Source organism: Ammospiza caudacuta, chromosome 12 (assembly GCF_027887145.1).
Source record: "Ammospiza caudacuta isolate bAmmCau1 chromosome 12, bAmmCau1.pri, whole genome shotgun sequence".
NCBI classification, from domain to species: Eukaryota; Metazoa; Chordata; class Aves; order Passeriformes; family Passerellidae; genus Ammospiza; species Ammospiza caudacuta.
The window spans coordinates 13,621,472-13,635,751 of record NC_080604.1 but is presented as its reverse complement, the minus strand read 5'-3'; the positions used below and the strand labels follow the sequence as shown (position 1 = coordinate 13,635,751).

Sequence of the window (14,280 nt, the reverse complement as noted above, 5' to 3'; positions counted from 1 at the left end):
AGTCAAACAGTGTCCTGTGCAACAGCACCAGAATAGGAGCCAGTAACACCCTAAGAAGGAAGCAGGTCTGGGACAGGCTCCCATGACAGATGAGAGCAGAGCTTCCTGGCAAAAGGAGAGTTCCTCCCCCTTCTCCCACTAGCTGGGAACTTAACCAGCATGACTGCACCTTGAATATTTATCTCCCAGCCAGTTTACAGACAGCGTCAGCGGGGCCTGGCCTGGAAACAGGACACCTCTGCTCCTCGTGGCCCAGGAAGAGAGTAGGTTGAGCAGGGCATGTAAGTTGTTCACCCTGCCCCCTTTGTAGACATGCCCTCTCTACAAAGCCAGCTCCCCAACAGGGTTTGGGAGCTGCTGGCCCAGGTGCACTCATCAGTGTCACCCCACAGTGTTCACGGCTTTGAGAGAGCAGAGCCAAAACAACCCCTGAAAACAGTCCCACTGGAGGTGTCTCCATGGAGGCGGTGAGAGCAGAGAGCTGGGAAGGTTTCCTCCCTCGCTGCCCTGGCTGCACACCCTGACCCTGGCAGTGCCTGCCAGCCTGCAGGGGTTTGCAGCACAGAAACAGGCCCAGCCACTCGGATCCTGCCCACCCCCAGGTGCCAGCTGCCTGCCACAGCTCCCAGGGCACCGTTTCACACGCAGCCCACGGCCCAGCTCCCATGTGAGGACGTGGAGCCAAGCCAAACAACCCCTTGGCCTAGCCCAGCTCCCCTGAGCCAGTCTCTCCTCCAGTGGGAGGCAAGCTGTCCCTCGGGAACACCCTGTTCTGCCTGCACCCATGTGCAAGCACAGACCCCTCGCTGTGCATGGGCACAGCCATGGCAGGAGGCAGCTCCAAGGGAGGCACCCTGACAGAGGAAGGACACTGCCAGCTCTGTCCTGCTGGCCCCATGTTGCCAGGGCATTTGTTGCCTAGAAATGTCTGGGGCAACAAGCAGCCACAAATGTGGAGCTGCAGCCACAAACCGAGAGGAAGCCCAATGATCAAAGCAGCCTGGGGTTGCCCTCAGCTCTGGCAAAGCCAGCCCCATGACCGGTGCTGCATCCAAACCACTCCTCTCAGGCCAACCCACCCTCACCACCAAGAACCACTGAAGCCAAGTGAAAAGCTGAGTCCAGCCCAACTGCCTGGCACAGACAACTCCTGCCACCCACAGTGGAGAGGCCCAAGTGATCTGGAGACTGAGATGCTGAGAAGGGTCCAGCATCAGTCCCAAAGAGCTTGAAAGAGTGGGAGGGCAGCAGCATCACCCCCATGCTGCTGCACTCACTGGGTCTCTCCAGGATGCAGAAGCATTTCTGGCTCCAGATGGAATGGGAAGGGCCCCCACAGCAGGGAAAGTGGCAGTGATTCACCAGGCTAGGCCTCTGATGCCAGCTGCAGGCTGTCACTCAGCTCCAGTCCCCTGGTGCTGAAGAAGCTCACCTAAGCTTGGCAAACATGGGAAAGCATTTTTTGTTGTATTTCTTCTGCCTCCAGGGTGAAAACCCCAGGAGAAATAGGACTCAAGAAACAGTGACTGCTTCATGCAGGGTCAGGAGAGGCCCTGCCCTGCACCTCCAAAGGGGTGGCAGAGGATAACTGCTGGGCAGGGCTGAAAGCAAGCTCTGAGAAGGGTCCTGGAGGGCTGAGAAAGGACAGGCCTCTGCCCAAGAAGGGGTGAGGAAGAGAGGCAGGGTTGCATGGCTGCTTGTCACTGCTCCAGGAGAAGCCTGCTGCTCTCACGCCTCGCTGAGGCTCAGCTCCCCCGGGTGCTTTGCTGCCAGCCATTCCTCACAGCAGGCAGGAACCAAGGGGGCTGGAGCTCTGCCCATTGCAGCTGCCAGACTGATGGCAGCCCGAGGCTGCTGCACACACCCCAAGGTTTTGGAGGATTGAAGGGAAAGCACAGGTTCCTCAGAGATTAAATAGGTGAATAAGAGACTTTTTGCCACCAGGAAACGCTCACACGGGTAGCACGTTCAGCCCCTGTGTGCACAAAGGTTTTGGCACCACTCCTGTTAGCACAGCAGGAGTCACTGCAGGGGAGAGATGGCGAAAGGCTGCTCTGGCTAGATGCCAGGTGAACCTCCGGGACACACCTGATGAGCTGGGCACTCCCACAAAACCTTACTCAATCCCCAGAGCCAGGGAAGCGTGGCCATGCTGCTGCAGGGAGCAGAAGTGCTTCCCTGTCCTCTGCTCTCCCTGCCTTTGTGCTGTGGGGTGAACCAGATCCAGATCCAGCCGGGGATTTCTCCTAACCGTGTTTTGCCCCCAAGCAGTTTCCCAACCCAGCTCATGCTGAGACTGCAAATATTTTGACTGGCCAGAGGAAAGGGAGCAAGAGGCCAAGGAGAAGGGCCACTCCTCCCCAGAGCAGCACCAGACCAGGAAGGACAGCACAAAGGGCTCAATGAGATGCAATTTGTGTCCCGTGCCTGGGGCAGGTTTGGCAGGAGGAGCTCCCTGATTCTTGTCCACAGCACTCCCCATCAGTGCCCAAAGGCCTTTCCAGGGGTAGCTGCAGACAAGGTTGGCTATCCCAACAGCATCATCTTTCCAGGGACTTTTGGATCCTCCATGTCCTAAACGCAGATAACATAAACATGTCCTCCATGTACACAAATACTTCAGTCACCTTCTGTTTCTTGCTGCCCTGAGGGACCAGAAATCCCAAGGCTCAAGCTTGACTTTTATTTTTGTTTCTGGGCATGCCTGACACACGGGTGGAGCCAGGGCAAGCACAGAGTCCCTGGGGCAGCTACTCAAGCCAGCACTGTCACACAAAATGTTTCCAACCCACGTGGAAATCACTGTGCGCCCAACGCAGTGTGACAGCAAGGAGCCTTTGCTGAGTGGGGAACCCGGCAGGCCCAGCTCCCTCGTTCTGGGGACGATCACTGAACCACAGAACGGTGTGAGCTGGAAGGAAACCTTGGAAATCACCCAGCTCCAACCCGCGGGGCACGGGCAGGGGTAGTGATGAGAGCGTTCGGACAGCAGCCGGCAGCTCCGGCCTCCCGCGCGCCGCTGCCCGGCCCCAGGCACCGAGAGAGGGCAAAAGGAGTGTGAGCGGTGTTTGTGTGAGCGGTGTTTGTGTGAGCGGTGTTTGTGCGAACGGCCCCGGCGGGCAGAGCACGAGGTCACCGGCGGCTCCTGCCCGGGGCTGCCGCGCTCGGCCCGTCCTGCCGAGCACCGCTCTCAGCCCCGCGGGCCCAGCTCTGCCGCCCCGCACGTTCTCTCCGCTCAGGCCCGGCACAGGCCGCCGCCACCGCCATCCGCTGCCTGCCTCGCTCTCCGCCGCCCCGGCTCCCGTGCCCACGGGCCGCATCCCGGCCTCCCGCCGCCCCCGGGCCCTGCCCGCCGCTGCGGCCCTCACCCCGCGCTGGCCCAGGCGCCGCTCGCCGCCCCCGGGCCCCGCCGCCGCCCCGGCCCGGCCGGCCCGGCCCTCCCCGCACTCACGGCCCCGCCCGCCGCTCCGGTCTGTTTGTGCCGCGCCGAAGTTCCGAGCGGGCCGACAACGGAGACAGGCCCGAGCCCGTGACGCACTTCCGGGAACCGCCGGGCACGCCCACGTGACACGAGAGCGAGGGAGAGAGTCGAGTCACGTGACGCGGGCCGGGGGTGGTGCCGGCGCGTTCCCGCGGCACCGGGAGCGCGCGGGGGCGTCGGGCTCGTCCGCGGGCGTTCCGGGGCTGAGCCTGGCACTGCCGGGCTGCTCTGGGGTATTATCCCGGCTGTGCTGTGCCTCCCAGCCCCGCTGCCGATTCCCGCCCGCTGTGCCCCCCAGCCCCGCTGCTTATTCCCGCCCCGCTGTGCCCCACACCCGGTGGCGTCCAGCTCCCACCCGGGGGAAGCCGCTGCGGGCCCCCGTGGCGGACGGCCCACGGGGCGGAGGCGAGATTTGCTCTGCAACTTTATTCACGCGGGGTACTCTGCAGCCCCCATCCCGCCTGTCGCCGCGGGGCAGGCGGGGGCCGGGCGGCGGGAGGCTGGGTGCTCGGTGCTCGGGGGTCCAGGCCCTCGGGGATCACTGGCAGGTGTTGTAGATCTGGACCTGCTGGTTGATGGTGGCCAGCACCTCCCTCATTCTGGCCTCCAGCCCGCCCAGCTGGGCCGCTTTGGCATCCAGCACCCGCTCGTTCCGCTCGTACTCCTCCTCCAGCGCTGCAGGGAAACGGGAACATGAGTCAGCCCGGCCTCCCACCGCTGCCCCCAGCCCCGCCCCAGCATCCCCGCTCCGGCCTCACCTCGCAGCCGCTGCAGCTTGCCCTGGGCGTCCTGCAGCAGCCCCGCGGCCTCCTCCTGCAGCTGCTGTGCCCGGCTGCCCGCCTGCTGCACGCCCTGCGCCCGGTGCTCCACCAGCTCCTGCGCTGTCCGGTACCGGTCCCGAAGTGGCCCGTCCAGCACCTGCTGGGCAGCGGGGCTGGTCAGCAGCATCGCCACGGGACCCCTGTTGCCACGTTGTCCCCCTGATCACCCACCTGCTTGGCCTCGCCGGCCCGGTCCCGCGCAGTGCTGGCTGCCTCCTGGGCACGTGTGGCTGCCAGGCTGTTGTTTGCACGTTTCACCTTCAGGGCGTCAGTTTGCCTGTCCAGGAGCCCGATCTGCTCCATGGCACCTGCCAGCTGCTGCTCTGCACTTCCTGTCTGGGTCTGCATCTGGGGATGGTGGCATGGGAGTTTGGTGATTGCACAGTGCGGATGGGGTCCCCTGGTCGTAGGGATGGGGTTCTCACCGTGGCAAGGGCACTCTCGCTGTGCTGGATGTCACCAGCAGCCTGCTGCAGCGCCCGCTCAGCCATGCCCTGGGCTTGCCGTGCCTCCTCCAGCGCCTGCCGCACGGCCTCAGCCGTGCCCCGCACTGCCTCTGCCCGAGCCCTGCGGCCACATAGCAAAGCCTCAGCATGGCCTGGGCTGGGCTCCCCAGAGGGATTGAGTCCTCACATCCCTGGGCTCACCTGGCCCGCTGGGCATCCTGCAGCAGCTGCCCAGCCTGCTGCACGTCACTGGCTGTCTGCTCCAGGATGGCATCCACGCTGGCCAGGCTGCGCACCCGCATCTTGATCTCCTCGGCCAGGCGGTGGATCTGGTCCGGCGCAGCAGGGAGTGACAGCTCCAGTACCCGACTGGCTACCACCTCAATGCTCTCAGGATCAGCCCCCTCCTCTGCAGGTGGAAGCAGTCAGTGTGTTCGCTACAGCACACCGGGGTGCAGGGGGCAGGCAGGCCAAAGGGAAGAGGGGAACATGGGACAGGGCAGGGGGGCCAGAGATGGCTGCAGGGTACAGGATGGCTGGGGCAGGGCAGGGACCAGGCAATGCAGCATGGGGCAGGGGTGGCACAGCCCACACGCAGTGTTGGGACAATGCAGTGCAGTGCAGGGTCAGTGCAGTGTGGTGCAGGTGCAGAGCCACAGAGCCCTAGGTAGGGGTGGCCAGCCCTCCCGGCATGCTGGCACTCACGGCTCAGGAAGGCCTTGACGTGGCTGATGAGCTCCCTCAGCTCCTTGTTGGAGCTCTCCACACGGGCCCTGGTCTGGTTCGCCTTGTCCAGGGCTGCCTGCGCTCGCAGCCGGGCCTCGTCTGCCTTCCCCTTGGCCTCTGCCACCTGAGCATGGGCAGAGACCCTCGGTGCCAGCCCCAAGGGCTGCAGAGCGTGGCTGTGCCACCAGATCCCACCAGCACCCATGGGCCACACACCTTGTGGGAGAGCTGGGCCATGTCGCTGGCAGCCTGACGCAGCTCCTCCTGGGCATGGCGTGCCCGGTCCAGAGCACTGTCAGCCTTGGACACGGCTCCACCACAGCTCAGACCACCACAGCGTCGTCCCCCGTCCTCATCCTGGCACCCAGCACCCCCACAAGGGCTCTCAGCACAGGGCACATCTCCCACCACACCGCAGACCTGCAAGGCAGCACAGGATCAGGGCAGTTCTGGGTGCCATTCCCCAGCTCCCTGCCCGTGTCCCACCTTCTCGTTGAGCGGCTGCAGGCTCAGTGCCTGTGCCCTCGCTGCCAGGTCCATCAGTGCCCGCCGGCTGGCTGCGTTGTGGCGGTTGAAGCCATCCCTGTGGCTGGCCAGGAGCTGCTCAGTGCGCTGCCGAGTGCCGGCCGAGCTGCTGACAGGGCTGGGCACGGCACGGGTGGAGGCGTCCGCCCGGCGCTCGGCCTCCTGTGACTCCTGATAGGACTGACGGATACTGTCATAGGCACCTGGGGGTGAGGGACACTGTCAGACCCCCGGCCATGGCCTGACCGCCCTGGCCTGCCTCTGTGGTGTGGCTCACCAAGGAAATTGGAGGTCTTGAGGGTGTGTAGCCGCTGTTCCAAGTCCTGCAGGCTGTGGTTGAGGGCGCGGGCGCCCCGGTCCACAGTGTTCAGCACATGGCTGGCATTGAAGTTGGCATCCTGAGCGGCCGTCAGCTCCCCTTCCACCCGTGTCAGCCTCTCAGTTGCCTCCTCGATCTGGCGCCTGCAAAGCAAGGGGGTGAAAAGCTGCCCCTCGGCTACCCTGGGAGCCGTGCCCCGTGCCAGGTGCTCACCGCAGCCCCTCCATGGTGTGTGTCAGGTGGGCAGCGGTGGCAGCAGTGGTGTTGCGGGCGGCCACCACGTCACGTACAGCGGCCAGTTTCTCCTCCAGCTGCCGGAAGGTGCCCTCAAAGGCGCCGGCAGCCCCGGTGTGCTGCAGGAGCCTGGCCCGCTCTGCCAGCGCTCGGGTACGGGCAGCCAGATCCTGCACCACACGGTCCCAGTCCCCGAAGCAGGGGTGGCAGGGCTGGCAGGCAGGGAAGGTACCAGAAAAGCCCCGGGCACACTGGTCACAGCGGACTCCAGAGATGCCAGGCCGGCAGTCACAGTGGCCGCTGCTGCGGTGGCACTGGGCACTGGCTATGCCACGGGGGTCACAGTCACAGGCTGCAGGGAAAGTAGTGTCAGGGCACCAGAGGCTCCACTGTGGTCCCCCCACTGGCACCAGCTCTCACCTCGGCACTGCTGCCGCGGGTCACCCCAGTGCTGCTCCTGGCAGTCGGTGCAAGTCCGGCCGCCAAAGCCTGGCCGGCAGGAGCACTGCCCTGTGAACTGACAGACATGGCATGGCCAGGCTGGCACTGCTGCAGCACACCCCCAGCCCTATCCCATCCCCCAACCCCTGTCCCTGACGTGTCTCACCTGGTTGCAGGTGGGTGACAGAGAGTGCTGGGGGTGGCAGTCACAAGGCTGGCAGCCTTGCCCGCTGGCCAGGTTCCAGTAGTTGGGGCTGCAGCGGTCACAGCTCTGGCCCTCCACATGGGGCAGGCAGTGGCACTGCCCGCTGTGCCTGTCACAGTGGCACTGCTGCGGCCCACAGGTGCTGGCATCAGTGCCCAGGGGGTTGCAGGAGCACCCTGGAACCAAGAGGCACTGAGCAGAGATAGAGTTGAGGGAATGAGGGCAAGGATGGGAATGAGATTGGGATGGAGATGGGATGGAAGTTCTGATGGGGACAGAGCAGGAGTGGGATGATGATGGATGAGGGTGGAAGCAGAATGGACACAGAGATTGGACAAGGACGGGGTAGAGACTGGAGGAAGGGAGAATGTGTGCAGCATGAGGACCACTGGTGGGGATAGGATGGAGATGGGACTGGGGTCAGGATAGAGCTGGAATAAGGACAGGATGGGGATAGATGGATGGCAGTGGGGATGGGATGGCAATGGGGACAAGAATGGGAATGAGAATAGGATATAGATGGGAAGGAATAAGTTGGACATGGGGACAGGGACTGGGCCACAGTGCTGGGGCTGGGCAGAGGAGACAACCCTGTTACAGGGCAGGGCTGCAGGGACTCCCCAGCCCTGTGCACAAGCAGGGGCAGCCATTGGTGCACATGGGACTATTGCACACATGGTCCCCAAGGATGTGTCAGACCCTGGCGGCAAGTCTGTGTCTGTCCTGGCAGGCTGTGGGTACTCACGCCTGCAGCTGTGTCGTGTGGCATCCCCGTAGAAGCCGGGCTGGCACTCGGTGCAGTGGGGCCCTGCAGTGTTGTAGAGGCAGCGCAGGCACTGCCCTGTGCGCCGGTCACACGCCTCTGGGTCCGTCACATCGATGTTATCGTGGCACTGGCAGGGCAGGCAGCGCCCGCCCTGCAGAGGGTCCCCATAGTACCCAGGGGCACACTCATCACAGCGGGAACCTGCTGACACAGAGCGCTGGGCAGTGCCTGGGGACAGGGCACCCCAGCAGGCACTGAGTGTGCCCTGGCAGGTACCCACCTGTGTACCCAGGGCTGCAGTGGCAGATGACCTGCTGGGAGTGGCTGTCTTGGTAGCAGGAGGCAGCGAAGTGGTGGGGGGTGCTGGGCCCCTCAGGACAGGGGCAGGGCCGGCAGTGCTGCCCGGAGCCAAGCACTGGGTTCCCAAAGTGTCCGGCTGCACACCTGCAGGCAGGAGGTCAGCAGGAGCTGGGGCTGCTGGCAGCACCCTGCCCCAGTCTGGCCACGTACCCCACCTACCTCTGGCACCTTTCCCCATCCGTGTGGTCACGGCAGCGCAGGCAGCTGCCTGTGCGAGGGTCACAGCTCTCGGCGTGCCCGTTGCACTGGCAGGGCCGGCACACAGGGAAGCCCCAGTGGCCGGGCTGGCAGCGGTCACAACGTGGGCCATGGGTGCCTTCACGGCAGGGGCACTGCCCGGTGGTGCTGTCACAGATGGTGCTCACTGAACCCTCACGGCTGCACTGGCATGCTGGAAGGCACAGCACCCACAGCGTCTGCCCCCGAGCTGTAGAGAGCACCCCTTCCCCATGCCCCCAGCCCTGGGATGCCCGGGCTCCTCTCCCACTGGCACTCACATCGGCACCCGCCAGGCCCAAAGCCAAAGGTTCCTGGAGAACAGCGCTGACAGCGCCGTCCCATGACGTTGGGTTTGCACTGGCACTGCCCACCCTGGGGCTGGCACTCGGCACTGAGTGAGCCCTGGGGATCGCAGAGGCAGGCTGTGGGCAGAGAGCAGGGTCAGTGTCAGCTGCTGTGGGACAGGGGCAGGACAGGGTGTGGGGCTGTACTCACGCAGCGCCCCATCATGCAGGATGGCTGAGAGGCTGTGCAGGAGGCTGGAGCAAGGCTCAGCCACAGGCGAGGGCCCTGCAGCGTGGAAAGGCTGGGCACAGTGGTACCGCTCAAAGGTTTCCCGGCGCTCCATGGAGCTGGGGTCACCCGCAATGAACATCTCCAGTGAGGAGTAACGGGGCAGGAGCACCAGCTGCGGGGCAAAGTCAGTGGGACATCACGTCCCTCTCTCCCTGTGTTCCCTATGGCTGCATCCTATCCCCCTAAAGGGTTGCTGTCCCCCATCCCAGTGGCCGTCTGCCCCTCACCGAATCAATGAGCACACTGGCAGTGGGATCCTGATGAGCAGCAGCACAGCCCAGTTCCAGGCGGAGCATGTAGGAGACACCCTGCTCCAAACAGATGGGCTGGGACAGCACCACATACCTGGATGGGGGCAAAACAGAACAAGGGCAGCCATGTGCCTCCAGTGAGCCCCAGCACAGCCCAACCCTACTGAGGTATTTACCTGGCACCAGAGGGGAGGCTGGTGGAGAGCTGGTCATCAGCAGGGATGGTGTTTCCACAAGGGCTGCTGGCGGAGACAGGGCTGGGGCGCAGCACCTTCAGCCTCACCTCCTGCCAGGCCTCTGGGTGCTGTCAGCCAAGAAGGGGTAGTGTCAAAAAGCCTGACCATCTGGAACTCCCCACCACTACCTCCCAATCTGGCAATATATCACACTGCTGGCTTCACCATCTGGTGCTCACCTGTGGCTCATAGCGGATGACCACATTGTACTCAGTGGAGAAAGGCACATCACTCACATGGAACTCCACCCAGCCGCCTTCCAACATGCGGGCAAAGCCTGTCCCTGTCCAGGAAGCTGGACGGTCTGGGGGTGGCTCACGCTCCACCACTGAGCCCTGGTGCAAGCAGGTGTTGTGAGATGGGACCCTGAAAATCACCTTGGCCAGCAGGCACTGCTCTGCCCTGAGCAGGGAGGCAGACCACTGCCTGCTGGTCTGGGCACCCTGCAAAGGGGCACCCACTGTGCTGCTCTGCCTGATGTCCTCCCCAGGGACACCTGCATTCCTTACCTGATGCAGCCGTGCATCCTCCGCCTCATAGGTGTAATGATCCAGGTTGATGCGGTAGAAACCGGTCTCCACCTGCTCACACTGTCGTCCTATCACATGGCTGCGGCACTGGCACTGCCCTGTCCCCATGACACACCTGGTACCCCAGCAGCACCATCAGCCCTGATGCCAGGAGGGATGTCCCTTGCCCTCTGCATCCCCACAAAGACTCACAGGTTGTTGCGAGCACCTCCCACATCGCAGTCACAGGGCCGGCAGCCCGGGAGGTCGTGGCTCAGTCCCCAGTGCTCGGGCTGCAGGGGGTCACAGGGTGTTAAAGAGCAGCTGTCTGTGTGCTGCAGTGCTGAGTACTCTGCAGGGGCCGTGGCACAGCCCCACTCACCAGGCACTGGTTGCAGCTGCGCCCAGTCACCAGCCGCTTGCAGAAGCACTCCCCACTGACAGGGTCACACCGGCTGCCATCAGCCACCGTGCCACGGGGGTCACAATGGCACCCTGCATGGAGAGCCAGCAGTTTCCAGCAATGCCAAACCACGTGCCCAACCCCAATAGGTGCCACCCCGGTACCTACTTCGGCAGCCTTGCGGGTTGTCGGCGCTGAGGCCGAAGAAGCCGGGTTTGCAGCGGTCACAGCGGGGACCAGCCACGTGCTCCTTGCAGCGGCACTGCCCCGCAATCAGGCTCCTGGCTGGGTCATCAGCACCGTCACACAGCCCACCATCCAGAGAACCCTCAGGGTCACAGTCACAAGCTGGGGAGACAGGCAGGGTGAGCACTGTGACCACCAAAGCACCCCCCTGCACAGCCTGCCTCGCACTAACCTCGGCACACCGCGGGGTCCCGCAGGTCCTTGGTGGGGTCCTTGTAGTAGAAGGGCTTGCAGAGGTGACAGCGACGGCCCATGGTGTTGTGCTGGCAGCCATCACACACACCCCCACTGCTGTTCCCCGTGGCCAGGAACACGGCCATGTCAAAGTGGCACCGCCGTGAGTGCTCATTGCAGTCACAGCCTGCAGGGACAGCACCGTGGCATGGCATGTGGCACCACGGCCCACACCTGGCAGGCAGCACCCCAAGTGCCAAACCTCCCCTGTCTGGGCTCTCCTTGCTGACATGCAGCAACACAATCCCAAACCTCTCCAAAGTACAGCCCTGGCACCCTAGACACCCTCAGCCAGTCTGCATGATGCCAGTCACCACCAAACCGCATCCCACTGTACAACACCCCAAAACCCCTGGCACAGCACAGCCTGGCAGCTCTGGCACTGGGATCACTGTGCCAGGAGCCGGTGCCAGCAGGGCACTCACGGCGACAGGCGTTGGTGCTGGAGCCCTCAGCCGGGCGCCAGGGCAGGTCTTGGTAGAAATCCTCACAGCGCTCGCAGTTCAGCCCCTGCGTGTGGTGTTTGCAGACACAGCGCCCGTGCACCTGCCAGGATGCCACAGTGAGGGGCTGCGGGACCAGGCGGCACAGCTACCCAGCTGCAGCAGGGCACACAAGCCTGGCCTGCCCTACCATGCCATCGGTGGTGGCAGGGGCCCCGCTGAGCGGGGCGCACTCAGAGGCGTGCCCGTAGCAGAAGCAGTTCCCGCGCATCACCAGCTCGTAGAGCGCGTAGTAGTACTTCTCCCGGATCTCCCGCCGAGAGTCCAGCAGGTTGTCCCCCAGGGTGTGCAGCTTGGTGAGGTTCACCCGCAGGTTGGTGACACGCAGCAGGTCTAGGGCAGGGAGAGACCCCTGTTGGCACAGGGTGGCTGGGCACATCTATGCACAGCTCAACTCTGCCAGGCACAGCTGGGCTGGGCTGAGCGTGGCACAGGAGGTTGTGGGTGGTTCAGAGGAGCTGGGCATGGTTGGGATGGGTTGTGCACAGCATGGGGTGTCCATGCAGGGCTGCACAGTATCAGGCTGGTCTTTTGTGGTTTTCTATATCACACAGTGTTGGCCCAGGCCCGTGCATGGTTTGGCTCACAGGCACGTGGTTGCATGTGGCGAGGCTGGGCTGCACGTAGCTGTGGGGGTTCAGCTCCCACACACATAGCTGTGCACAGACTGGCTGTGCGTGGGCAGGGCTCTGCATTCCCACAGCAGAGGCAGGCTGGGACCCCACCAGTGCAGAACAGCACTCTTGGCACAGCACCTTTCACGTGTCTCAGGGCACTCACCTTTGGGGGCTGTTCCCAGGAGATGGTTGTGCCTGGTGTGGTGGGTGCAGCCTGGGGGCCTTGGGAACAACAGGATAGCTTCCCCAGAACTGCATTTTCCCAGAAGCCCTGCCCTGCAGATTCCACCCCTCCTGCTCCCAGGCTAAATTTAGCTTGGGTGGGTGATTAACCCACTGTGTCCCATGCCCAGCCTGACTTCCCATCTCAAACCACAGCTGGTGTTGGGCTCAGCCGTGGCACAGCCATCCTCCTCCATTTAACCCAATGCAGCCTGATCTTCAGCTGCTCTCACAGGGCAGGGTGCAGAGGGGCCCAAGACCACGCAGGCTGGATCAGGTCCTGATCCCTGTGTAGGGCCCAGAGCAGGGAGAGAGCAGCCAAAATAGCTACACCCAAAATAGAGCAGCCAAGCAGGAGCCTAGATGGCCGGCGACTCACTTTGGATGGCAGGGCTGTAGGGGTCCCGGATGGGAATGGCAGGGTCCAGCACCCGGTAGATGACCTGGAAGGGACAGCAAGGTGATGAGACCAGTGCAGGGGATCCCCTGACTCTCCTGGGACACTCGAGGGCCTCACCTCCCCCTCAGTGGAGGGTTCGATGTCAGAGTAGCGGGACTCGCAGACGACATCATCGATGCGGCGCGGGGGCCCGTGGGGCACGTGGGGAAAGGAAGCAGCGCAGTCGTAGGCGAAGTAGCGATACACCTTCCAGGTGTGCCCAAAGTCAGCTGAGCGCTCCACCAGCATGGCCGCAGGCCGGAACGTCTGCAAGACACCCGTGTGGGACAGGGGATAGCCCCACAGTCCCTGAGGGCGTGATCCATCCCGTCCTGTCCCAGCCTGGATACCCACATGCTGGGACCCACCTTGAAGGTCATGATGAGATGGGTGAAGTGGAACTCGGCCTCCAGGTCCAGCTGGATGCTGACATGCTCCACACCTGGGGGTGACAAGTGTGACAAGTGGAAGCACCCACTCACAGGTCCCGGGGGCTCGTCCCCCCCACCCGGCAGTGGTCCAGGGGCGTGGCCACGGCCACAGGCTGAGTCACACTTCCTCAGTGTGGGAGGAAGGGAAGGAGAGCCCCTCGGGACAGGACAGGATGCTCCACCATCCCCACCCACTACTCACCGTTCTCTGACTGCCACCAGGCTTTCTTGGGGCGGGGGGCAAAGCTGGTGACCACATTCTGGATGCGGTGGCTGTTGGTGTTGGTGCGGGCATCGTAGGGCCGCCGGGAGTCGCAGATGAAGCACTTTTTCTCCTCCTGCGAGTTGGAAGGTTCAATGACGCGTGTACCCAACCGTGTCCCGTGCCCCTCATCCTTGTCTTGTCCCCCCAGGTCCCGTCCCACTCACCTGGAGGTGGCTGACGATGCAGTAGGGCTGGGGCCGGCGCAGCCCGCAGGTGGAGGTGGCACTCAGGCGGGCTGCTCGTCCCACCAGCAGGTCCCCGGTGGCCGGGTAGCAGCTGCCGCGGGCACAGCCCTTGGGGGAATCGGGGGCCAGGGCCACCCCCAACCCTGCGGAGCGGCGGGCGGCTGAGGGCGCTGCGGGGCCGGGGGGGCCGGGGCCGGGTTTCCCCCCGCCGCGCCCGGGGCCCCTTCCGCGACCGCCCGGAAACGGGACGGCGGGGCCGGGCCGGACCCTGGCGCCCACCGGCCCCGCCGCGGCGCGGGACGCGGACTCACCGGCCAGCAGCGGCAGCAGCAGCAGGACGGCGGGGCTCCGCTTCGCCGGGCTCCGCATCGCGGGGCGCCACGGGGCCACACGGGACGGAAAGGGGCGCAAAGGGAGCGCAAAGGGGGCGCTCGGCAGGTGCCCACCGGTCCCGTCCTGTCCCGTCCTGACTCACCGGTTCCCCTTCTCGTTCCCGTTCCCAGTCCTTTCCCCGTCCCCTTCTCGGTCCCTCCCGGCCCCTCCGAACTGGCGGCAGGCGCAGCGCTCGGGGCTGCGCGGAAAGCGCGGGGCGGATCCCGGCTGGAGCGGGGGAGCGGGCC

At 64.3% G+C, this 14,280-nt stretch overlaps 1 protein-coding gene across 2 annotated transcripts; it reads right to left on the bottom strand.

Annotated features, from left to right (window-relative positions):
- Positions 1 to 3,907: 3,907 nt before the first annotated feature.
- On the bottom strand, positions 3,908 to 14,173 carry LOC131562890 (laminin subunit beta-2-like). Of its 2 annotated transcripts, none has more exons than XM_058812673.1 (33): positions 13,972 to 14,173; positions 13,640 to 13,803; positions 13,413 to 13,548; positions 13,148 to 13,221; positions 12,858 to 13,046; positions 12,720 to 12,783; positions 11,632 to 11,834; positions 11,424 to 11,544; positions 10,937 to 11,125; positions 10,687 to 10,866; positions 10,498 to 10,610; positions 10,329 to 10,408; positions 10,116 to 10,251; positions 9,786 to 9,941; positions 9,547 to 9,674; positions 9,347 to 9,464; positions 9,039 to 9,231; positions 8,822 to 8,965; positions 8,484 to 8,715; positions 8,245 to 8,408; positions 7,944 to 8,165; positions 7,160 to 7,374; positions 6,973 to 7,069; positions 6,532 to 6,904; positions 6,277 to 6,461; positions 5,961 to 6,202; positions 5,691 to 5,894; positions 5,454 to 5,598; positions 4,950 to 5,157; positions 4,728 to 4,869; positions 4,474 to 4,650; positions 4,240 to 4,399; positions 3,908 to 4,156 (listed from the first exon to the last, which is right to left on the bottom strand). In XM_058812673.1, exons 1-33 carry the CDS (start codon positions 14,027 to 14,029, stop codon positions 4,020 to 4,022), a joined length of 5,349 nt encoding a protein of 1,782 aa, XP_058668656.1. In that variant the 5' UTR covers positions 14,030 to 14,173; the 3' UTR covers positions 3,908 to 4,019. The 2 variants fall into 2 exon arrangements, with proteins under 2 accessions (XP_058668656.1, XP_058668657.1); XM_058812674.1 differs by having other exon boundaries at positions 6,532 to 6,877.
- Positions 14,174 to 14,280: the final 107 nt, after the last annotated feature.

Excerpts from the sequence above, each read along its gene's own strand:
- LOC131562890 (XM_058812673.1), bottom strand. The coding sequence starts at position 14,029 with ATGCGGAGCCCGGCGAAGCGGAGCCCCGCCGTCCTGCTGCTGCTGCCG. Across the intron at positions 13,047-13,147 it reads ATCTCATCATGACCTTCAAG|ACGTTCCGGCCTGCGGCCAT; the intron begins GTGGGTCCCAGC and ends GGTGTCTTGCAG. Across the intron at positions 11,545-11,631 it reads CTGCCACCACCGATGGCATG|GTGCACGGGCGCTGTGTCTG; the intron begins GTAGGGCAGGCC and ends GCATCCTGGCAG.